This window comes from Myotis daubentonii, chromosome 6, assembly GCF_963259705.1.
Source record: "Myotis daubentonii chromosome 6, mMyoDau2.1, whole genome shotgun sequence".
Lineage (NCBI taxonomy): Eukaryota > Metazoa > Chordata > Mammalia > Chiroptera > Vespertilionidae > Myotis > Myotis daubentonii.
Window position 1 is genome coordinate 39469685 of NC_081845.1, and position 25463 is coordinate 39495147.

Consider the following 25463-nt stretch of genomic DNA (forward strand, 5'->3'; position numbering starts at 1 on the left):
TGATACAAATGTGCAGTCCCCTTATTGCTATTGCTTATATCCTACCAGTTAATTTCCTTTGAAGCTAGTTATGTGATATGTTAGGCCACGGCTTTTTTAATTACCACATGACTCTCTTCAACCAGCCACCTGATTTTCAGAGCTGCCAGGTGGACACATCTGTTCTGAGGTCTGACTGGACTCTGACTCACCCAGGAAGAAGTAAGGTTCAAACTAGACCAATGCCTACAGCTGCTGAAAGATCTGTCCCTGCCGACATGCTACCTCTTCCTCATGTAGAACCGTGATTCTCCCGCTCAGAGTCAAGGTTTATAGACGAGATTGTGCCACTTGCTTTGTTAGGCACAAATTAATGTGGATGAACTATATGACTTATGCCATTTTGTCAAGCACATTCACAGAGAAAGAGCTTTGGGAAACCACACCATTACCTCCTTTGATATCTCCAAATTGTGTGCAGTCATTTGCTCTCAGGTTCGATGGATCGGAAGGGTCTCCAGAAAGTGCCTGAAATGATGGAGGTCATGCTGCTGTGAGCACTATGAGATGCTAGGCAAGCTGGTGTGTGTGTGTGTGTGCATGTGTGCGTATGTGTGTGTAAGAAGTATGGCACTGGTACACTGTAATAGCGGCCATTATTAGGTCACTCAGCATATCACGAACAAAGCACTGATTTACTGCGCTAGCTTCAGAATGTGCATTTCTGCCTTTTACAAACGATGAGCCACTGAGTGGGATCATTAGACACCACCTTTGACTCAGGACTGCCTTAGAACACAGGCCGCCGGTGCCCCGCATGACACCTCTATTATTTTAACAAGCAGAGCCATGGTCTGGTTTCCCTGACTTGCCACCGAATCCTCAGGTCAAGTGTAAATGCATATTACAGAGCACCCTCTGGCACGTATTGTGAAAGCCCTCATTTAAAAACCTCCAGAAGTTTTCAACTGTGCACACGGAAATGTTTCCAAATCCTCTTATCCCCAACATAACAAATCCCATTGTTTATTAAACCTGATGTTTTGTAAATTTGATACTGCCTGGCTTAGAGGGGAGAAATCTCTTCCAAAACAACCAAGAGTTCTTGTGGAAAGAGAAACAAATCAGGAGAACCCCTCCCCGGGAAGAAGACAATTCCGGGATGAGGAGACAGGACAGGGCTGCGAATCAATTGCGGGTCTGTCTGGGCCATGCGCTCTCTGCAGCAGAAAGAGGCAAGATGGCAGATGCCCTGGGTTATTTTAATTAATTTAATCATGTGACTAATTGGTCTCTGCTGGGTTTCTGTGGTAACTGCTTCCTAAGTGCTGATGGGCAATTGTGTTAAATGTAGCTTGGAATCCGCACGTCGGGCGCAGAGCCTTGGAGAGCTCGCGAGGAGGGCGGTGCAGCTGCGCTCGGAAGGTGCCCTGCTGGGCCTCTGATTGTCTGACTGCGGTGCGCCCACAGCTGCGGCGTCCTCTGGACATGGGCGCTGTCCCCCCCACCACCACCCTTCCTAAAAGATCACCGCTTACCTGCCTATGTGGGCCAGAACTCGCCGTGGACATAAGAAAATGATCTGTGATCAAAGAACACGCCGGTTCGGCAAGGATTTGGGAATTAGATGGGAAAAGGTATCTGTAATAAAGGCACATTGGGATGGCAAAGAGGAGAGAGGGGAAATTAAGGCTCCTCTTCTGTGAATAATATGCAGCCCCAGAAGCTATCGTGTGTTACTCATAGATGTCCAAATGATACTAATACGCCATTCTTTTCAGTGCCTTGCAGGGTTTATCTTTTTTTTCCATTCTCTTACAATGCCATCTCCTCCTTGTCACCGAGAAGGTGCGTGGGAGAATGGGTGGGTGGGTGGCCAGTTTTAGAGCACAGTTTACTTCAGACAGATGGAAGGAAAATGACTTCCAAATTTCCTCATGAAGTGGGATATGTTTGTATTTGCGCAATGCATTCTAGCACCTGTGCAGAGAAAAAATGTAATCACAGATTTCCCTCAGAAGGGGATTGAAAAAAAAAAAAAAGTAAAAGCACTAACTAACTGCAGCACAAAGACGCTGCTGTCCCTGCCAAACCTCCCACCTGCAGCCACAGGCAGGCTCTCCGGCCAATCGCTTCTCCGAACCCCACTCCCACCCTGAAGGGAAAGTGGTCAATGCTTGGGCCATTCTAGAAACTCAAGACAAACTGCCTGAGATCATTCCTGTGTTATTGGAGCAGTGGCATGAATGGCATTTTCTTCCAGAGCAGAATTGGGGGCAAAAGCGGGGTGGCATTGCTTTTCCTTAAGAAATGCCACAGTGACCCACGGTAGCCCATTCTGTGTCCTGAGTGCCACAGACTTCTGCAAAGGGGGCAACGCCAATGGACTCCAGCCCTGCCTCCTCCCCTGGACATGAAGCTATATCTTGGTAAATCAAGCTAAGTGGCTTCATCTAAAAAGTTTCACATTAGTGATGAGCGTCAAATGGGCTGACAGTTTAAATTCCTTGGAGAGGAGGCAAGGAGTTCTGTTAAGTATTCCAATGCATCTGAGAGCACACTCAGGCAGCAGACGATGTTTATTCCAACACCTAGGTAAGACTGGGAGCCTCCCACATCTGTATGTCCCTGTCATGCGAATCCAAGAATCTTTCCATCATACCACTGGTTTGTGACTTTACTGACATCCATTTTGAGAAGAGTGTCTGCTCTAAGGATTGGATAAATTGCTGGAAAACTGTGTCATTTGATTCTCAAGGTCTACCAAGTGGGGGGAGCATCATCTCCGGCACTGAGGCACTGCCCTCTCTCCTGTGCTGTAGAGTTTATTGTTGGATGCTTAATATTCCAGAAATCTGCCTCAGGACACCAAGTGGTACTAGTCACCCCTTGTCTGCTTTCGCTGCCCCTGCTGGAACAGGTGTACAGCTCACCTCCACCTCTTCTGAACCTCCATTCCAGGCTGCATAGGCCAAAAACCTTCCCTCTTTCATCTCCAGTGTAAGGGAAGGACTCTAGTTTTTAGAAGAGTAGATGGGGAGCTGAATTCTCCCACGTCCAAGAACCCTTACTTAGGGTTCTAAACCTGGATTCAAAAGGCCCATGACTAAATTTCAATTCAGAAAGTACCTGAACCCATGAAATGATCTGTAAAGTTCCGTGTGTCTCTCTATTTCTTGGAGAAGGGGTCTACCCTTAAGTTGTCTTTGGATTATCCAAGAAGGCCATGATTCAAACGAGAGGTTAAGCACTGCCCAAGCAGCATGGCTCAGTGGTTGAGTGTCAGCCTATGAACCAGGAGGTCACAGTTCAATTCCCAGTAGGGCAGCATATACCGGGGTTGTGGGCTCAATCCCCAGTGTGGAGTGTGCAGGCGGCAGCCAATCAGTGGTTCTCTCTCGTCATTGATGTTTCTCTCTCCCTCTCCCTCTCCCTCTCCCTCTCCCTCTCCCTCTCCCTCTCCCTCTCCCTCTCCCTCTCCCTCTCCCTCTCCCTCTCCCTCTCCCTCTCCCTCTCCCTTCCTCTCTGAAATCAATTAAAAAAATTTTTTAAGAGGTGAAGCACCTCTGCCCCAGTTTTCTATGCGGTTTTATGCCCCACTCCACCCCCACCCTGCCTGCAATCTGGCTGTGAGTGTGTAATTATTTAAATGAGAAGCATTAGCTGTTATTTATCAGCCTACTTTAAACCAGATTCAACCACTCTTTCTCCTTAGTAGCCAACTTGTCTTCCCAACAGCTCCCCTGATGTAGGCCAGCCCTGAGAGAGACACCCTGGGGCCACAATTAATAGCACAGCTCTGTAGCACAGGCCTGGGCATCATCTCTTTGTGGCATGAAGACCAGCCAAACATGGCAAGAGTCTATCCCTCCTGGTCACTCCTCATCTCCTTTGGCCCAAGGCCTGGGATTACCTTGGGAAGCTGCTTGGAGGCTCCGCCCTCTCCTTCACTTCACTGGTCTGGCATCTCCGACTGTCTAGTCTTCCTCCACCCCCTGGCTTTCTCATCCTTGCCCTTCCCCCCCACCCCCTTACCGTTCCCCCCCCACCCCACCCCCCGCTCCTCACCTCCGCCTTCCTTTACTTCACTTTCACCTGGTACAAGTGCGGGACATAGCACATTTTAAAATTTGAGCACCTTTTTTTACTGTCTGATCAATACACCATCACCCCCAGTTTTCCATCAAGTGCATACTTTAAAACAAATTATAAATGGAGCAGCCATTGACCATTGTAAGAGATAAATATGACCCATTAAGAGAGCCCACAATGAAAGTTTAGAATAACTGATAGAAATACTCAGATTAATGCGCAGTGTTCAGGTCAAGAAGAATCCAGCGGTGAGACCTTGAAGGCCCCGCTACTCTGCCACAATAATTACATTTAATACAAATTGATCTATTTATCTAGTGTTTTCAAGCTGGCTTCTCAACCCACTAATGAGTCCCAACAGGCAATTTTTTAATGAAATAGAATAGAACAAAGCAGAAAATATCAGAGCGCATCACACAGGAATATAGTATTGTTTCATGAAGCCTTCGTTTTTGTTTTAAATAGATATACCCTGTATGTGTATTCTAAACATTTTCACATTGTAATGCCTCTGAAATCGTGATACATTTTACAACTGCTGTCAGCTAGGTTGCAGTTGTGACATAACTATGAGAAAATCTTCTGTTGACACTTTCTGGTAAAATCAAAAAAATGTCAGCATCCAAGAGACTTTGAGACAATGAAAAGGGAGGGGAGGGGGAGAAAGAGAGAGAGAGAGAGAGAGAGAGAGAGAGAGAGAGAGAACGAACTAAATTACAAAGCAAAATGTATTTTTTACTACGGGCTCAGGGTTAAAAATGGCACAATGAGGCCTTCTGTAGAGCCTACATGTGCGCTCACTGAGTATTATCTAATCTAAAGAAGAGCAGTTTCCCTGGCCCTTCCGGCAACTGCCTTTACAATTCTCCCCTTGTTGACGTCAAAGACCACACCCCTGTCACAGCATGTGGTGTCTGCTCCTCACTAACTGTGCCACCCCTGCAAGTCACCTCTCTTCTCAGGGCCACAGTTTTCTCATTCGTAAAAGGAAAACATCTCTCTAAAAGCACTTTCAGCTTGAACAGCCCGGGAAGCGTATACTCGTAGACAAGCATTCATCTCTTCACATGTCTGCCCCAGCCCCATCTGATCACTCTCTCCTTCTCTGCCCCCTTTACCTCTGGTAGGCTTCTTCAGCTACAACCCGAAGACAGAAGGATGTCCGAAAATCAATGTTAAAGGCGTGTAATATGGTTTTAAGTATTCCCATAAAGTGTGTGATATTTTTAAATGGGAAAATATAATGTGGGAATTACGATGGGATTACACATTTGCTTTTTAATATTTGACGTGGAGCTCTCGCTCCTGACTCAGACCCTTTTTTTGGCCTCCCTGTCCCTAGCGTTTTTCCTATCCATCCCATTTCCTGAATTTGTATTTCGGTCTCCGGCCTAGCAGGTGCTCACTCGTGCACAGAGCCTGGCCCCTGGGATGGGGCAGTCACACTGCGGCCCCCAGTTCTTCTTATCCGCATTTCCAGCACGCCTCACGCTCCATCATTTGTTTACTTGTTGGCCTCCCTTATTCAACTGTGAGAGCCTTCGAGGCCTCCCTTATTTATCTTCGCATCCCCGGCCACAGAACAACGCCCAGCATGCAGTGGACGCTGAATAAATAAGTGAATAAATGTGCAGCATGAGGTCAATTTCCACACAGCACAGGAGAACTCTCACACTCAGGCAGACATTCTTCAGAGCATAAACCACGTCTTGGATTTCTGTGTCCCATGGCATTCAGCCCTGAGATAGGTCCCGGCCTATGAGGATTTAACGGAGTGGCCGGTTCCTCCGCTGGGTGCACAGGCTTGGATCTGTACCCAAATACGCATCACTGCGCTCTTCTCCAGCCTTTTACTCCCCCAACCTATTCCAGTGCCTTGGCCTAAACCAACTGTCCCTGGCCCTGCTAACAGCAGCCCCTGGCAAGGGGCTGAGTGACAGACAGACTTATTTTAGCCCCAGGACCCAAAATCAAGATGGAAGAAACCAATCTCTTTCCTGCCCCCACTAGGAGCAAGCGCAGCCTTCCAGGTGTGGACAAGAGGGCCCCAGGGGTACGGATGAGAGGCTACTGCCAGGAGTGAATGAGGCCCATCTCTCCACCTCTCCTCCCATGCACAGCTGGTTTAGCACAGCATGGCAGTAGCCCCTGGATGTCCCCAGAGAGTACAGGTGATGGGGGCAAACAGTAATAATTACTTTGACATGGGTTTTATGCAACGTGTCACCCTATGTCCCTATATACATAGGGAGAAAGCAATTGTGGCCCACATCACCATTACCAACGCTGAGCAAGTCTATGGCCAAAATATGTAGGCCCTGGGGATGTCACAAACCTCCTTGGCCAGAGCTGAATTCCATGGTCATGGAGAATTAAATTTAACTGATATTTATTAAGTGCTAAATGGTTGCATTAGACATGTAAAGGAAGTGAGCAGAGGGGCCTGATTGAGGAGGGGCGTTCTGCTTGTGGGGGATGGAAATGTTAACTTAAGCTCTACCTCTATTTACTTTTGTGCATTTTAATTTTCTTCTCTCCTCACATTTAATACGAAATGGTGCCCTAAATCTCACCCAACTCTTCTTGACTTTCTGTTTAATTCTGGTTGTCTTGATTTAAGTCTCAATAAATACAAGTGTTTTCTATGAGTTCCATGCCTGGTAGAGGGCTTGGGTGTATGCCTCCTCATAATTCTCCAGATTTATGTGTTTTTAATTCACTCTTTAAGTCAAGTTGAATGCTCTGGAATTGGGAGGCCAATATCTTTTTTCTACTTATTCAACAATTTAGGGCAAAGAAAATGGAAAAAAAAGATATTATTGGTACAAGGTGGTGCCACCAGGCCATAAGATTGGGGCTGCTTCTTTTTTTAAATCAGTATTGACTTGAATATCAGGTTGGACATTCCATTAGATTTACAGCACTCGTGTCTGCTGCCTTCACATCTGATTCGCAAATTCCTCATACTTGACGGACTCTCTATGGGACCACTTCATCCAGAAGTAAGAAGCTGTGAAACTAAATCGTGCACTTGGGGTGTGACTTCACCTTCTCCCTTCCATTCACCCACCATGGTCTAAGCCACCCCTTCCCCTGAGCACGCCTCATCCGCTGTGGCTGTGCTGGGCAACACAAAGGGGAAATGCTTTCCCAACCAGAAACGCGTCAGCTCGAACCCTGAAGCATGGCATCTGAATACCTTCCTGCAAGAGCGGGACAGCTCACAACTGCTACACATGATCATTAACAACCTGCTTGCATTTCCAGGGCTGCCTCGGGGGATTGATATATGCACGAGGCATTAAACCATCTGCCACGAGTCTGACCCCGTCTTTCTCCAAGGTGGCCAACTACAAAGGTCAGCCCTGAGTGTTAAGAGGCAGGGTACACTTTCATTCCATTTATCTTTCCCAACTCTGTAGTTTTATTATTGGATCTTCTGTCCTCAACAGCAGCATACCTTCTCAGGCTCTTGTATCCCATATTTGTATAGGCTGGAGTCTAATGAAAATACATTTAATCCTCTCTGTCAATTCTCCTAAAGTTCAGTGTCAGCCTTTTGTAAAAATCAGGTTAAAGAAGGATGAACTACACATTTCCAGTGAAGATGGGACAAAGCCTGATGATCATTGATGTACTTTTGCCCACTTTTTAAAGCTTTCTTTAATGCAAATCCTTCAAAACTTTTTTTTTTTTTTTTACTTTAGTCAAGAAACACAATTGAGCCCCCTTCACTCTGGACCAAGCTCCCTCTCTGGGGATGCTGAGAGGCAGCCTGTATCAGGAAGCGTGAGGACGGAACTTTTTGTCCCTGTGAGCTCGCTGACGGCTCAGTGAATGAAACTCCATCTGATGTCGGGTAACCTCTTTACATTTATGTATTTGTAGGGCAGGGTTTGTGTCTGGGGGCTGGGAGGGAGAGGTAATCTTCTGTGGTTTTTGAAATGAAAGCAACTTAGAGAAAGCAGCAAACTCCCCCTCCTTCCTGTCGTCTCCTTCCAAATAAGCAATCAGCACCTTACGTGCCACTATTTCTAATATAAGTCCCGGGGATGGTATCGGTTAATTCACCTGCACTCTGAGGAATGGCATCCCCTCCTTACCCAGCTTCTTAATCCCACGCAAGGCTTTATTCCTTGCCTTGGGCTATTTATTTTCCTCCAGGGTCCCTTTTGGAGGGAGTCGGCCAAACTCTAAGTGAATAATTTGGGTTTTTGAAAAGCCAAACAACTTAGCTTACTTTCTGCATGGCTGTATTTGGTCACTTTTATGTAGGTTTATCCTGAATGCTAATTCAAGACACAAGTACTGTTTTTCTTTCCTCAGAGAAGGCTTCTCAAATGGCAACCCTGCAAACTGCTCTGTTATTCTCCAGAGTCTGACTTTTCTCAAAATGATAATGGCAGCTCACCAGTCGAAACCCCAGCGACTGTCCGTGTGCGGGTATGAGTGTGCCCAGCGGGCTCAGGGACTCTCATGGAGATTGCATGCAGGAGCACTCAGTGGTACCCCTGGAGGAGGCTGAGGGCCCTCCGACCCCATTGATTTCCCAGTTCTCGGGGCTGCTTACCATGTTTAATAACACTACCAGCAACCCCAGACTTTATTTCCGCCCTATGCCTTGGGCCTTCTGATTTATGGCACTTAAGTTCCTCAAATTTGCTCCAAGCTGATTTTCCTTGGAGACTCGAATCACCATTTACGTTGTATCAAAATCCCTATAAAAGCTGCTCTACATCAAAAATACAAGGCGGGGAGCCACACCCACTCTCCACAGACTGCATCTTCCTCTTGCATTGCTTTCTTTCTTTCTTTCTTTCTTTTCTCCAAATTGTGTTTGTGGGAATGTAAATTGATAGCATTTCTGAATGAGAATTTGACATTCATAACGAAAACTTTAAAATATTGTATATGCATTGATCCAACAGTGCCATCTCTATATATTTAGTCTACATATTTATTCTAAATAGTAATTTCTATATATTCATCCATATGTATTTATTCACCAGAAGTAATTATGAGTGTGGTCAAATATTTATTTACAAATACATATTGTCATGTTACTTCTGACCAAGCATTTTATCCTGATGAGTCATTCTTTCCTAATATTAGTGCTAAAATCTTTGGAATGGATTACATTAAGACAGGAGCAGATATTTAGTTAGTTTTACATATATATGTATTTAGCACATAAATATGTACATTCTCATACATCATTAAATATTTTCACAAGGCCATATTTACATGAGTACACAGTATTTCATAGTAAAAAGGGCCACGATTTATTGAATAATTCCCTATTATTAAGCATTTAAGTCTTTATAATTATTTGATGTCTGACACTTTCAGATCTCCTCAGGGCCCACCTCTCCACTGGACATAGGCATATTGTAATTTTTCACTATCTTTGATTGCGCTTTAAGATGTCATCTGTTTGACCTCTCCATTTCCCACTGGTTTTTAACAGGTCTTCCAAGTTTCCAGAGATAGATTTTTCATTTTTCTAAAGGATGCCTTTTTAGTACTAATAAAACTTTCATATTTGTCTGCTTAATCGCGCCAGCTTTACTGTCCCCTTTTTACTTTTTTGTTTTTGGCTCAGAGGTATATGAACCATCTGTGCCTCTAAAACAGTTTGCTTAAATAGCCTCCAGGCAGATTTTATGGTTTTTAAGTTTTTTACTTTAACCTTCAGCCTGCTGTTAGCCATTTTCATCACAGTTTTAAAATCAGCCTCTTTTGGAAACAACCGTCACTCGGTGAGGTTTTTCAGAAGTTACTGGAATGGGAGAGGGGCTGCTGCCTCCAGCTGAACGGCACTGCAGTCCCCACGCAGCCATCCAAGGCAGGTGCAGGTCTGGTTAGCCTCGGCAAGGGTCAGCTCTTCCCTCTGGCATCATAAAGAGCAATGCAGATGCCTCTCATTTGAAGTACACACCTCCACATCACCCAGTTAAGACCCAGGATGATAAAATCTGAATTACCTGCCTGTTTATTTATCCCTACATTTCTACGGAGCTGTCATCATGATCCTAGGCACTCAATGAGATACGAAGCTGAAACAAAGAATACAAAGAAACGCAGGAGAATTCCTTCCTGCCCAGCACACTGTTGTGCCATGAGAATCGTCCTGTGTTACTGTGCCAGCAGACATGCTGTTCTGTTTCCATTTTATCACAGTCGTCTAGTCTGGGGACCTGAGTGTCAATAAGCAGCCCTCTCTCCTGGAATTCATCATCACCCACACTTCCTGTGTGCCCTCGCATTAATGTTAACATTGCTCTATGGTTCTTTCTCTCTGTAACAAAACCACGTCTCTCCCCACACCTAGCAGGAGGTAGAACATGGGATCTCCCCTTTCTGTGGCTCTTCCCATCAAAAAGTAACTTACCCCATTTATTTTCAATCACCCACCCAGATTGGTCAGACAGTAATTACATGATCCCCTTTCTCACATCAGTGCATTTTCACCCGATCTTTTCTCTGTTGCCATTGTTGCTTTTCTGATACATTTGATCATTAAAAATACTTGGGCTCTTATAGTTATCATTATTTTTATTATTTCTATTTTTTTATAAACTGCTTCTGCCTCCAGGAGTTACACACTGTCAACCCCTGAAATAAATTAGTAATAATATGCTAACTATGGCTGAGTGAAGTCAGGGAAGGCAGAAGCCAATGAATCCCCAGAGGTTTATAGAATGAATGAATGACTACACAAACAAATAGATAAACGGGATTTATCATTCCAGGGAATATTTGTTTGTTTGTCTTCTTGTTTGTAGGTAATGTTCAATTCCTTCACAGAGAAAGTGAAATCAGCAACAAAGTGGCAAACTGGGGCCAGAAGTCGCTGTCATGCTGCCGTGTTCTCAGCCCAGTAGCTCCTTCTTCTCCTCCTTACCTACGTAGCATCCTTATTATTTCAGTCCAAGTACTACTTCCTTAGGGAAACTTCCGGATCTCCTGACTAGTCAAAACTCCCTGCCAGGGCCTCTCTTAGCACTGTGCCCTCGCCACCATAGCACTGGTCACAGTGGCAATTTCATATCTGTGTTATTATTTAAATAACTGTCTCCCACTGGACTGTAAGCTTCATGAGGGTAGGAAACAGGTTCTTGTTGAATGAAAATCTGGAATGAAATCCAATACGACTAGCACAGGGCCTGGCACACAGTGGCTGTTCAACAAATATGTGTTGAACTTAATTAAAACTGCGAAAGTTGCAGCCTTCAGGGTCTCTGCTCCATGGGCCATCTGCACTTAATGCATTCAGCCTCAGACTAAATCACAATCTGCTTGAACACTCCCCTTTCCCTTCTGTTTAGCACACAGAGATTTCAGCCACAGAGGAAGTAGCTTAAATGTGTGGGTGGGCAGGCTAACTCTTGATGGCTAACAGCTGTGTCGTCCCATCACGCATCCCATCCCAGGCATCTGCCTCCCCACGTTCAATGTGGTCCTTGGCCAACACCTCCCAGGCCACTTAAACTGATGAAACTACAGGGTAGGGCAAAAGTAGGTTTACAGTTGTGAGTATGTCAAACACAGAGCTTATGGAGGCCCAGTGCACAAAAATTTGTGCACTCAGGGGGGTCCCTGGGCCCAGCCTGTGCCCTCTCGCAGTCTGGGACCCCTCGGGGGATGTCCACCTATTGGCTTACGCCCACTCCCCAGGGGATCAGGCATAAGCTGGCAGTCAGACATCCCTCTGGCAGCCCAGGAGCCCTCGGGGGATGTCCACTTGCCAGCGGGGAGCAGGCCTAAGCTGCAGTCGGACATCCTTAACGCTGCTGAGGAGGCGGGAGAGGCTCCCGCTATCACTGCTGTGCTGACAGCCATCAGCCTGGCTTGTGGCTGAGCAGAGTTCCCTCTGTGGGAGTGCACTGACCACCAGGGGGAAGTTCCTGCAATGAGCATCTGCCCCCTGGTGGTCAGTGTGTGTCATAGTGTCTAGTCATTCCCCGTCATTCTGCTGTTAGGGTTGATTTGCATATTACCCTTTTATTATATGCCTGGTGCATGGGTGGGCTGGCTGGTTTGCCCTGAAGGGTGTCCCGGATCAGGGTGGGGGTCCCGCTTGGGCGCCTGGCCAGCCTGGGTGAGGGGCTGATGGCTGTTTGCAGGCTGGCCATGGTCCCCGGCCACCCAAGCTCCCAGTGGAGGCTGGTGGAAGCAGGTATCTGGGATTTGTCTTCTATAATTGAAACTTTGTTGCCTTTAGCAGAGGCCACAGCCAGCCAGGGCAGGCAGGAAGCTTGGCTTCCTCCATCACCCAGGCAACCAAGCCTCCTGCTTGCTCCAGCTCCTTGGCTGCCAGTTGCCATCTTGGCTGGGTTAATTTGCATATATTCGCTCTGATTGGCTGGTGGGCGTGGCTTGGGGCATAGCAAAGTTATGGTCAATTGGCATGTTTCTCTTTTATTAGATTAGATTATTATTTATTAATTATATTATTATTTTTCATACAAATAACTGTAATCCTACTTGTGCCCACCCTGTATTTACTGGGCTTGCTGTTTTAACTGCACCATTGTCCCTCTTCATAAATGAGCACATCTAATAGCTAACCACAATCCTGTTGTCTTAGTTCTGAGCAATCTCATATTATACAGAGTACAAAAAATATAGAAAAAGTCAGCACTTTGGTCTTGGTACTAATATTTAAGATGCCTTAAATATTTAAACCAGTTTGAGCTGAGTCTTCTGTTAGTTGCATAAAAATTCCTGATACATCTTATAAGTAATCAACAAATTAAGTCTTCTCTTAGAATTAGAAAGCCAACATTCTAATCAGGTTTTCAAAGCCTCTGGTCCTGGATGGAAGAAGTCGCTCATCTAAGTGCCCTATGATGAATAGAACCACACTTTTTATCTTTCAGTCCACACTTGGATTCCAGATTCCTTCCTCCATATGACAAGAGTAGATGGGCATGACATATTCATTGTGTAAAGAATTCAGCTTCATGGGATAACCTCAGGAGATCACCTCTCCTTCTCTCCAGTGGGCATTTGCTAGCATCTGCCATCAGCTATCATTCTGACCCCTTCCTCTCTTAACAGTTTCCAGATTTTCATTCTGGCTCCATGCAGGCTTTAGAGGAAAATGAATCCAACCCGAACATCAGAGGAAAACCCTGATTGGTTTAACCTAATCAGAAAATCCATTGCTCTTGTCATAATCCCCAGTTCAAGCATGAGTATGTGACCAAAGTATAGAGAATGAGTGGAAATTTCAAGATTCCTGCATGGATTGCTAGTCACTCTATCTCCTATTGGATGTGCATAAAGAAGCATATAGCCTTGATCACTGCAGTAGTCATCCCATGATCTCTGAGGAGCTTGCCTTGGAAGCTAGCCAACACTCTCTGCAGAAGTATATAGAAATGGGAAGACATGAGACCATGCTAAGACCACTACACTGCAGGATCAACCCACCTGAAGTATACCTAACTTAGGACTTCACAGTTCCATCAAAGAAAAGATGTCTTAAATATTTAAACCAGTTGAGCTGAGTCTTCTGTTAGTTGCATAGAAATTCCTGATACATCTTATAAGTAATCAACAAATTAAGTCTACTCTTAGAATAAAATAAACTTCAGAATAATTCCTTTACCCAAAGATATTCCCTTCAAAGTACCATCTCTTTAACATCACACCACTTCTAGGGATAGGGCTTGAGAAGACCTGTGGATGCTGAAGACTTGATTTCTGGGCTGAGCTTGCCTCTGAGGTCTTACCCTCCCACTACGTTGGGGGCAAGCTCTGTCTACTGTAGAGAAGTAAAATCACTGTGTCCATCCTTAGTTCATTTTCTCCAACACTTTAGAAAAAAACTAACTAAATTAGTTCAACACACTTTTGCTACTGGGAAACGTTTCATAACCACTAGTGAATAATTCAGTGAATATTATATTTTTAGTTTTCTATTGCCAGACACACTCAATTTTAATGAGAATGCTGTTGCCTTTGTTGCTCTCCAAATCCCCTTTGCATCCAGGATCTTAAATTTTAAATGTATTACTTTCTTAACAGTGATCCAATCAACAATGAAAATCAGATATGTCACACTTCCCAATAGCTGCCCTCACATTTGGAATAAAATTCAAATTATTTCCTCTCTGGCCTATGTGATCAAGCGCCTAACGACCTTGATCGTTCAACTCCAGCCTGACTTTCTTGACAAAAATGGCAAGCCTATTCCTGCCTAAGGACCTCTGCTCTTTACTTGCTCCCCTCCTCTCTGAAACTCTGCTACAAGCTCTTCGAATGACTAACTGTATGACTTCATTTTGTCCCTACATATGTGTCACCTCCTCAAAGATAATCTCTGTGACCACCAGATATAACAGCATCTTATCACTATCCATCCCTCCACCCTCCTTTTTTTTCATAGCAGTAATCACTACCTGAAGTTGTGATATATATTTACATATTTTTAACTTATAGATTACTATCTCCCTTAGAGAATAGAATGTAAGTCCTTTTAAGGCAGGGACTTTTGTTTAGTCATAATCCACCAGACCTAAAACAGTGCATAACACATTATATAGGCATTCAATATGTCTTTTATTTTATTTTCCAAATAATAAATGGATAGCCCTAGCCAATTTGGCTCAGTGGATAGACCATTGGCCCATGAACTGAAGGGTCCTGAGTTCGATTCCGGTCAAGGCCACATATCTGGGGTGCAGGCTCAATCCCTGGCCCTGGTCAGGGCACATGCAGGAGGCAACCAATCGATGTTTCTCTCTTACATTGATGTTTTTCTCTCTCTATCTCTCCCTCTCCCTCTCACTCTCTCTAAGAGTCAATGGAAAAATATCCTTGGGTGAGGATTAACAAAAATAAAAAATAATAATAACAATAATAATAAGTGGATAGATAAAAAGGTTGTTGTTTTTTTAATCTTGGCTAAAAACAAACAAAAAAGCATCACAGAGGAACTTGCCTCCTGTTGGGCAAAACCCCTGGTCTTCAACTATTTGCCCAGCTTTATCTCACCTACCCCTGGGTCTCTGTCTCCCTAAGTCCTTTGACACCAATAACTTAAATTGCTCCAACTAAGTAAACATATAATCCTACTGATGATCACAGAAAGTGCCAGGGCCTTCAAAGATTTTTATAACAGAGCTGGCTGTGCAGTCATAGAACTGCTCACCATATCTTAAAATACGAAGTCATTGTATCAAAACAGATTACAAGATAAGTCACTACTTTGTCATGGAATGTTTGGCAAAAGGCCCGTGGAACAGATAAACAGTTATCAGACTTCAAAATTCCTATTACCCACTGAACCTCCCACATACACTTACTGGGGTCGGATCCAGCGCTCAATGTTAATTAGCTAATCAAGAAAGCGAAACACTAAGAAAGTTCATATGACCAAAATTAGATATAAAAATCTTTGGTTTATGTCCTTAATTCTAACTCTGTAGGGGGGAAAAAATCATTTCAAAGTCAAGGCAATAGTTTTTCGACAATCAAAAGCGGTGAAATACTTTCAAATACATTTCAACATATTTATGAAGCAATTCTCCTACATGTCTCCAGTCTCTCTCATAAATCAGTATAACGTTTCCAAAGCACATTTGAAAGTAAAAAATTAATATCTTCCAACTATATTTTCCTCTATTAGAAGAGGAATTAAGCAGAAAATACATTAATGTCTGAATTTGTAATAGGAGTGGTTAACTCTTAGCCAGAGCAAACTAATGAGGAATATTTTACCAGGAAGGATTAATCAGGGCTCTCCAACACGAAGCAATTTGACATTCTGAAGACTTAATCATGAATGGATTTTATTCCCTTATTTACTTTTCATCATGGGGATGCCTGACAAAGACACTACAGGTTAGAATAAATTTAATTCCTAAACTTAATCTTGTTGCTTTAAAGAAATATTATTTAAATAATATTTCATTGCTTTTAAAAAATAGTCCTCACAGAAGCAACACTATATGATTATGTCACCTCTGGGCGGAATGCAGCTCAAACATCAAAGCCTGAGTCTGCCTAACCTCTGTCAGCAGTGAAATGACAACACAAATTCTGGGAGGTTGTTGTGACTGGACATTGGCTTCCCTCCCCAGCCATTGATTATCTCTATCTTTGTTAAAGAGTACAGGAGTTTCATTTAACTAGAGTGCTCAGTAAATTGCAGCAGAGTTCAAGCATCTTTTTATAGATTCATTAAATCATTGATCTGCCTCCTAGTGCTTATAGCAGTGCCCTCAGCCTGTGTTTACAGAGAATGCAACAGACTGATGTTTGTAATCTCCAAAGGCAGTCTGTCAGTAGACATTAGATTCCACTGTGTGCACGACTGTAACACAGGGAATTTACCATTCTCAGACTGAACTGTTGGGACAGAAATTAAGTGGCCATCCGCAACAAGATTTTCTTTATTCCATCCTAATCTGCAATAACATAAACAAAGAGCAAGGAGCCCAAGGAACAAAGAATTACACATGGCTTGCCCAGTTCACACTTCTGCTTATGTGAGCAAAAGCTATCCACAGGTACCGAGATGGAGGAGAAATAAAAATAACCACAGGTGTGCCTACAGCGTGCATCTCCTGCATATGCCGCTCTTGAGAGTATTAGGGTTTGAGACCAGACATTGCAAGTGTATGAGAGAAATTCTGGACTCAAACTACTACCTTAAAATATCTCAAGACAAACCTGGCCTGTCTTATGCATGCAATTATTTAGACAGTTAACATTTTTTAACAAAACATTTGAATTAACAGAGTATAACTACAACCCTAGGAAAATGCATAATCATTCTCTCACGGTTTCTCTGGACAGTGCACTAAGACCTCTTATAAACGTCTCCTTCCTCTGGTCTTTATTTTAATATAGTAATATCTTGTTCCTTTTATAGTCAGGCACAAAGAGTAACTCTGTGCTTAGATAGCTTATGCTGGGAGAAGTGCATTAAAATGGCCCATTAGATAATTCTTTAAATGCTGATTCTTCAGATAAACCTGAACACTGTTAACAGCAGGGTGAGAAAGCAGGCAGTGCACGTGACTAGATCGATAAGGAGAATGCATGTCCCAAATAACTAGGTCCCTTCCTGGCCATTTGCTTCACTGAGCTGCCCACTGTCCAAACAGGCAACCGGACTCGGAGCTCAAAGCGCACACATTCATCACTCTGCAGCCGCAGTCACCAGAACACAATGTAGCTGATGCAATCTGACACTGTGGTTAATGTTAAAAGGGAGCGTGCCTTTGAGATGGATTGGATAATTACTGGCAGTTCGGATGAGAAAAACTTGATTTCAGTGTAGAGCATTAGCTATCACCAGAAGGATGGCCAGAGATTGAGTGTGTCTGAAAATTAACATTCGAGCATATATGTCAATAGCCCTGTGTATTGATCTTTGGGGGACTGAATTCAGATCTATTAAAAATCCCCCTCTTCCTCCTATTCCATGGGGGGCGGGGGAGGGGGTAGCACTGAACAAAGATTGGGACTTGAAGCTCTTTGGATTTTATCATATCTTCATATTTAATCTAAAATGCCTGATGTTGTTCAGAAGTTGACATCCATTCTGGGAAATTGATTAGAATTATTTCTGTTTCCCTCACAACCTCCCAAATGTAGCCCATTAAAAACTAGGCGTAGTCGCTATTTTCTTTCAATATATCCCCTAGCCCCGTTGTGTTTGAGTTCCCGGTATCCCTTCAACCACCTTTTCCGTAACAGTGTTCTGTAAACAAGACCATCACATATGTCTCCCCCAGAGCTTCCGATGACTTCCTAGGGCAGTGATGGCGAACCTATGACACGCGCGTCAGAGGTGACACGCGAACTCATTTTTTTGGTTGATTTTTCTTTGTTAAATGGCATTTAAATATATAAAATAAATATCAAAAATATAAGTCTTTGTTTTACTATGGTTGCAAATATCAAAAAATGTCTATATGTGACACGGCACCAGAGTTAAGTTAGGGTTTTTCAAAATGCTGACACGCCGAGCTCAAAAGGTTCGCCGTCACTGGCCTAGGGCATGGTGTCCCACTTGGCCTGGCACTCTCTGGTTTTCTTCAAGAGCCTAGGCATCGCCTTAACCCGAGCTACATTTTACTTCACTGGCCAGAATTCTCCTGCTCTAACCCCAGCCTAAACGTGTTTCACAGGGCTAACATCTTTCCCTTCCTCGGCTCTTGCTTTTTTTCATAGGTTCTTACTTTCAGGAGCTCATCATATTCCAAAATACCAGAGAATGAGAAAACCACTGGGTTTGTTGTTCTCTCCCCAGAGCCTCCCTGTTTGTTGTGACCAACAGGGAACTCAGCCACTGGGCTGCAGGCTAAAGTCTAGGAGGCAGACGCCACCCTAGATGCAGGCACAGTTCCAAAGGACACTGCAGAACCAAAGCAATCATCCTGCAGAAAGACAGACCCCACAGGCTCCTTGGTGACCCATAGAAAGAAGGTGAATCCAGGGGAAGCGCTCTGGTGTTCTGTGGGCACATTTACTTGTCAGTCAAGAATATTTGCAAGCAACTGGCAGGAGCAAGTCTGTGGCCTGAGCTTCAGGCAGTCAGGGGACATTAGTTACAAGTAATTTCTAAATGTCATTCCCCAAACCGTCATGACTGATAGCCTTTTTGCAAATTAAATCTTGCAGGTGTTTAAAGGGAAAAAAAAGTGGACAGGTTAATCACTAGATTAACAGGGCAATTGTTACAATTTCTTCGGTACGACTGGGTTCTATAATTAAGTCTGAACCTGAGAATCTTTCCCAGGATATATTCAAGTTTAATAAAAAGACCAACAGTCTAAATAAAATGTAACTCCAACTAATCCGATGATACATGCTAACAAGCGACAGGTTCTTCCAAAAGAGATCTCTTCTAAGAAGAGATCACTGAGTATCCAGGGATATAGTTTGAAAGTAAAAGAAATGCTTATTATACAATACTCCCCTCACTGAATATTATTATCTTGATTGTCAGGAGATCTTAATGACATCATCTGCAAATGTTGTTTGTTTATATAATCTTTTTATTTTTAATTCATCCTTATCCTTCTCTCTTATCCGCATAGGTTTCTTCCCCCTACAATTTGTTGGGGGAACAGCAACTTTATGATATTGAAGAAATATTTCTATGTATTCTTGTCTCAAATTATATAAAAACTAGAAGAAGGGAGCAAAATTTTAGTGTTCTTGGGAATTTGTGTCTATGACTGAAATATCAATGCCTCTAATCCATAAAGAATGCTATAGCCCTAGGCCAGTGGTCGGCAAACTCATTAGTCAACAGAGCCAAATATCAACAGTACGATTGAAATTTCTTTTGAGAGCCAAATATTTTAAACTTAAACTATATAGGTAGGTACATTGTTATTAACTTAATTAGGGTATTCCTAAGCTGGCCTTTGCTAAAAACGTCCTCAATCTGATTGAGGTATGTTCGCTGAGGTCGACCCCTTCCAACTCTCCCATCCACATTCATCTTGTATACTTGTTTCGTCTATCTCCTTTCCAAAAACCAACTTCTGCACATGGGCCATGAAGTTTCAATAGCACTGTACGTGCGTGCCCGCACGTGGTATTTTGTGGAAGAGCCATACCATACTCAAGGGGCCAAAGAGCCGCATGTGGCACATGGGCCGAGGTTTGCCAACCACTGCCCTAGGCGGTTTGGCTCAGTGGATATAGCGTCGGCCTGCAGACTAAAGGGTCCCAGGTTCAATTCCAGCCAAGGGCACATGCCCAGGATTTGGGCTTAATCCCTAGGGTGGGGCGGGCAGGAGGCAGCCAATCAATGATTCTATCTCTCTCCCTCTGAAATCAATAAAAATATATATTTTTAAAAAAGAATGCTATAGACTTGAGATTTGAACCAGGACAGAAAACAATCGCCCTTGAGGTTGCCTGCACGAACCATCTGCCTTGAGTTTTGATTCCTGCTTGATTCAGATGACAGGATATTTCCCATGCAGAAGGGAAAAAAAAACCACAGGATATTTAGAAATGATTACTATTTGTAGTCCTGTTTGTTACTCTCACTCTTCAAGGGATAATGGTTACACGACATTACTCCCTTAGTAAAGGTATTTTTAAGTGTGCGTTATGGTAGAAAGTAAAACTGCCATTAGTTGGGACTACACACTCCAGCATCTCTTGCAAAACTACCAACTCCCTGCAACTTGCCAGCTCCTCGCTGGATCACTAGGCTAGAAATGTTTTCAATTCCTTCTCTACTCGTGGCTCAAAAAGGGGCTGGGGAAAGAGTGAGCTATTAGTTCCATGACAAGTCTCCAGTGCATCTAGTAATGAGACTGACATCCCATTGTTCAGCCAATGCCCACAGACTACAAAAGTATTTTTCATACCCACGGCTTCAAAAACATTTGAGGCAGCAAGTGAGCCTGTTGGGGATAAGAACTCCACAAAATACAATTATTAATTAACACTGTACACGACTTGGAGCTGACATCCTAAAGTGTATAAGCTAGTAGTTGGGTTATTGAAATGAATATAGCTGTGATTCACAGCACTCTCCTAGCAGAAGCATTCTGAAGATAGCCTACATGCTTGTTGCAATCCAAACAACTCTTCATATAAAATTAATTTGGTTTAAAAATATAATCTACATGCCATAAAGGGTTACATTGATTTCAATCCATCCCACCTTACTTCACAGTGCCAGCGTTTGTAAGAGAGAGAATGTGGCATTCTTAAACTACTCCATCAAAGAGAAGGAAGGTTCGAGAAGCAAGTGAAATTTAAAGAGTCAATTTTCAGGGGGCCTTCATTTTGAGAGTTGGGCTATTTTTGTCCTTGTTTTTAGAAGAAAATCAGCCCCTGCTTCTATCCCAAGCATTTGTGAAGAGGACAGCAGGGACAACACGGGCACAGCTGTCCAATTTACATTCACAAATGCAGGTGTTGCACAGACACAAAACAGAGGTCAGCTGAATCCTGCTCCTAATTAGCTACCTTTTTCACAAGGATTTTCCTTTGTGAAGTTATGCATGCAATTTGGGTTCAACTTAGAGACCATTTTTAGATCCCAGCATGCTATCCACTAAGAAGCGGGCTGTCATTATAAAGCATAATTTACAGCATAGTTAATTTTACATGTTTTTTTTTTAAATCGACATCATACCTAAGGCAAAATTCTGTTCTGCACACACATTATTCACTGTTTTCCATCCACTTCTCAATATTTAAAAGTGTAGAATTTAGCCAGAAAATCTTTTATGTAGGAATGGGAGAATTTTTGCCCTTTTTCTAAGATTAAGAAAGTCCGCAATTTTAATAATGAGGACCAAAGACTTTGTTAAATGATACAAGAGAAGTAGCTATTTGCTATTGTCTTCAGTGGGGAACACCCTGGGGCTGATTATAGCAGTTCTTAGAAATGGCAGGATGGAGACTGGTATCTAATACAATCCATTAAGAAACCCAAGCCCTAAATGAAATGACCACAAAATCCTATCAGTTCACAGAAATGCAGCAGCTGTACATGTTTATTGTAATACAATAGGATATTGTTACAGAGATAACACTCTTAAAATAAAATAAAAAAAAGAACCCAGCAAGTGATGTGACCAGTTTATTTCTCTATTTGAAAAACGAGAACGTATATAGTGTGGCAGAGCTTTTGATATAAATAAGCATGAAGATTGCAGAGAAGACAGGCATAGTATGTACACTAATGGGCTGCTGGGATCAGCCGGCAAACTTCAAGCCACTGTGATGCCCAGGTTTTGCAGGCTATTCAAAGACCTACCCAATAACCCTGCAAAAAGGGGAAAGGAATGCTGCTTCTTCAGCTGACGGAGAAGTATTCCACATGCTAATTCTTAGCTTGGCCCCAGTTACCCAGTTTTCAAAACTGTATGCTATGGAAGTTTGACCTTAAACTTTATAATGATGTAATATTACATATGACTTATAGTGATGTAAATTTATATATGGTATTATTATATATGGTATTTTATATAGATATATTTAGACATGTAGAAAATATATATTTTTTATATATGTATATAAATATATATATATATAATTATATAGAGAGATATATAGATATAGGTAGATTATTCTAGGTTGTTTTCCAATTGGGTCAGGTGCCTTCCTTCAAAGGCTTACTAAAGTGAAACCACTTTACGAAGTATAACAAGTATCACCAGGATTGTAACAAATTCATCTTGCTGGATTTTATTCACTACAGGCAGTCTATCAAGATTCAGACCCATAACCTTTCAGAATGATAGAAAGACAAAACAACAACAACAAAAACTGTTCTCTAGCCATCTTCTAGGGTGGAATGCAAAGTATTTTGTTGTGGTAAGTAGGGCTTTAAAGACAAAAGCTCTGGGGCCATTCCTGTGATTGTTACCCCAGTGTTCAGCATGCAAAAGGGGGGCCCCAGGGTCTCAGAGATCATTTAATCCCCGTATATTAAAGCAAACCATGTCTCCATGCACTGCTCTAACCACCCTCTTCTGAAGCTTCCCTGCTTCCCGCCACCCCCCCCCCACCCCCCCCCCCAAGGGAAAGTGAACTTGACTGGTGACTATCCCAAAAGAATTGCAGTTTCTTTACTTGCCTTCCTGTTCCAGTGAAGATTATGAGCCTAATTCTTAGAGACTGCTACTAAATTCCACCCTACTGAATTCTGCAGCCTAATTCTTTCAGCGTTATGTTTTTTGGCAGAATGATGTGACCCAAATTTGCAGGAGATAATTTGCTGCAACAGTGCTTCTTGTAGTGCAATGAACCCGAGATGAGCATTTCAGGATTGCAAATATCAGACTTAAAAATAACAATTATTTGCTTCAAGAAAGGATAGGTTTTGCTCTTTCTTGTATTATGGAAATGGAAATGCTCAGCAAAGTGTAGACAGTTTTATGAATTAAGGAAGCTTTACAAATCAATGGAAATAATCAAGAACTAGCAATTTACTTCAGTAATTGGTGGCAAAATGCTATAGAAGTTCTTTAAAGATTAAGAAATTAGCAGTGTGTGTGTATGTGTGTGGGGGATTGTAAAACCATCATGCATTCCATTTCCCGTTAGTGGTGGCTAATACTATTCTTTAAAATGACATTTTCAAATCTGAGATGTCTTAAAACAAACAAACAAAAAAAAACAGAAATAAATATATATATATATATATATATATGAATGACTACGGCCGTTCCTGTTTCGCCCACCATGCCTCTCACAATGCTTGGCTATGTGAGCAATGCTGGTTCATGTATTCATTTTTTCACCTTTTCTCAATATCAATCAACTTTAATATAAGGTATCAAGAGAGACTTGACATGTTTCTTGGTTAGAATTTGTGGATCGGATTTTGGAAAGAGCCAGAGCAATAGTCCCATTGGGAGCAAGTCTTAAACTGAGTGCACTAAAGCTTCCTGGCCATGCATGGCCTGTGGCTAGTTCCTCAGGAATCTCTACCACTTATCTTGCCAGATTCTAGTCTGCGTGTTCTCCTGCTGGGGAGTCCCTGTCACTTTAGGGTACCAGCTGTGATCTCCGTGTCCTCATCAGATTCATTCACCCTCTCAGAATTCAAACACCAAGACCAGAGAAACTGAAGAACAGGTTATTATATACATTAGAGGGGATCCCTTATTCCAAAAGGTTAAGTATGACAGAGAAAGAGAACAGAAAAAAAAAAAAAACAGAAAGAATAAAAGGTGCGCAGTGTTTGCAGCTAGAGGCTAAGAGGCACATGCGCACGTGGGCTGGGGAGGCCTGCGGGGCCGCCTCTCTACGTGCTCTTACCTTGTTTCTCTTGAAGTAGGCTCGTCGGCAGGCCGCAAAGCACTTCTCGCTGCAGAAGCTTTTCACCTCACTTCCCATACTCAGGGAATAGCGCTTGATCCCCACTTTCTGGCACCAGGCACACATTATTTGTACATTTGACACATCATCTTCTATAATAAAAGTATAAGAAAAATGTTCATATCAGAAGCAAACATCCCTTCAAACTTAGTCACACCCTGAACCTGAAAGAGCTACCCGGGGTCTGATTTCAATCTCCGCACCTCACCATGGTCTGACCTAGGAGAATGGCCAGCTCTTGTGGGGAGGGCTCAGTGCTCTTTTTTCTTTTTCCTTTTTTTCTGTTGGCTTTTAAGTTTCCAAAGACATCATTTACTTAAAAACCAGAGCATGACGACAGAGCCATGAGAGTTCCCAGGGCTGCTTAGCCTGGTAAAAATGCTTATTCTGCCTGGTTATACCAGGCTCAGTACTAATGAAGCTTGTAGAATGGCCCATTTGTTCAAAGGTGCAGCTGACAGCCTACAGGATCTACAAATGGGGGAGGACAGCACACCCACATATGTGATGACCTAATGTGAACCTTGACAGTCAGGAGCCAGGACTAATCTTGGCATGTTCCCTATTACATGTTACATATGGAGTGTTGTTTACTTTTGCAATATAATGATTCCCAAATGATATGGTTAGTCAACAACGGAGAGATTGAGTGGCCAGATTCTGCTGATACAAAGGCAGTGGCCTGGCTCACTCGGTGGTCTCCTGTGATGCAGCCTTCCCACATGGGGTCCCAGACAGGTACAGGCCTAATTGAAATTCTTCTCCATGAGATGTGTGTGATTCATGGTTCCTGGATGGAGGAATAGTCCTGGGGTGTCAGCCATGAGCTCTGAGGTCACACGGCTGCCCAGATCACTCTTAGCCAGATGGGTGGTCCTCACAGCTCCAGGAGGACCTGTCGCCCACGTCATGGGGATGCTCAGAATGATGTTAGGTGATATGCAAATATTTTCAATATTTAAAATGCTGTATTTCTTTTCCTTTGTAAGAAAAGAAAACAAATTTAAGTAGTACAAGTCCATGAGATCACAAATACTACTGCTCAAAACAAATAAAGACTTTTAAAGTGAGCCAATAAATGAAATGTAATAGTAATTACAGTGCAGGTAGCAAGATGTTAAGACAAACATGCAATGGTGATATTCAAATGACTGAAGTCTGGGAAACTTTTGTGGGGGACTAAACGTAGACCTTAAGTACAGGTCTAAGAAATATTCCCTTGCTATCTCCTATGTGCTCTGGCTATATCTCGAGTTTCCTTGGTCCTCCCAAATGATAAAGTGTGTCTGACTGGTTGCGACTATTAGCCACATCTCTTCGTCCTTTATGGATTTTTTTTTTTTTTTGTACTAACCCAGACTCATGCTCCAGACATGAATGGTAATCACAAAATCCCCAGCAAGCCCTGGTATAGTGTTGTCTGATTCTGAGTAAAATCCCCCAAAGACTAATTGCTAAGCAAGGCCTGGTCCATGAGCTGTTGACATATTCATGGTTCATAGAACCTGTCATGCAATCATTCCATTTCCAGGGAAAAGATTGGGTTTGAGGCAGTGTGGTCATCA

At 43.0% G+C, this 25463-nt stretch overlaps 1 protein-coding gene across 2 annotated transcripts in view; it reads right to left on the minus strand.

Moving 5' to 3' along the window:
* The window catches only part of SOBP (sine oculis binding protein homolog), a 159832-nt gene that overhangs the window by 93537 nt on the left and 40832 nt on the right, over positions 1 to 25463 (minus strand). For both annotated transcript variants that reach the window (XM_059700797.1, XM_059700798.1), the window contains exon 4: positions 23839 to 23990. In XM_059700797.1, coding sequence (XP_059556780.1) covers positions 23839 to 23990 — 152 coding nt within the window. The remainder of the gene's footprint in view (positions 1 to 23838; positions 23991 to 25463) is intronic.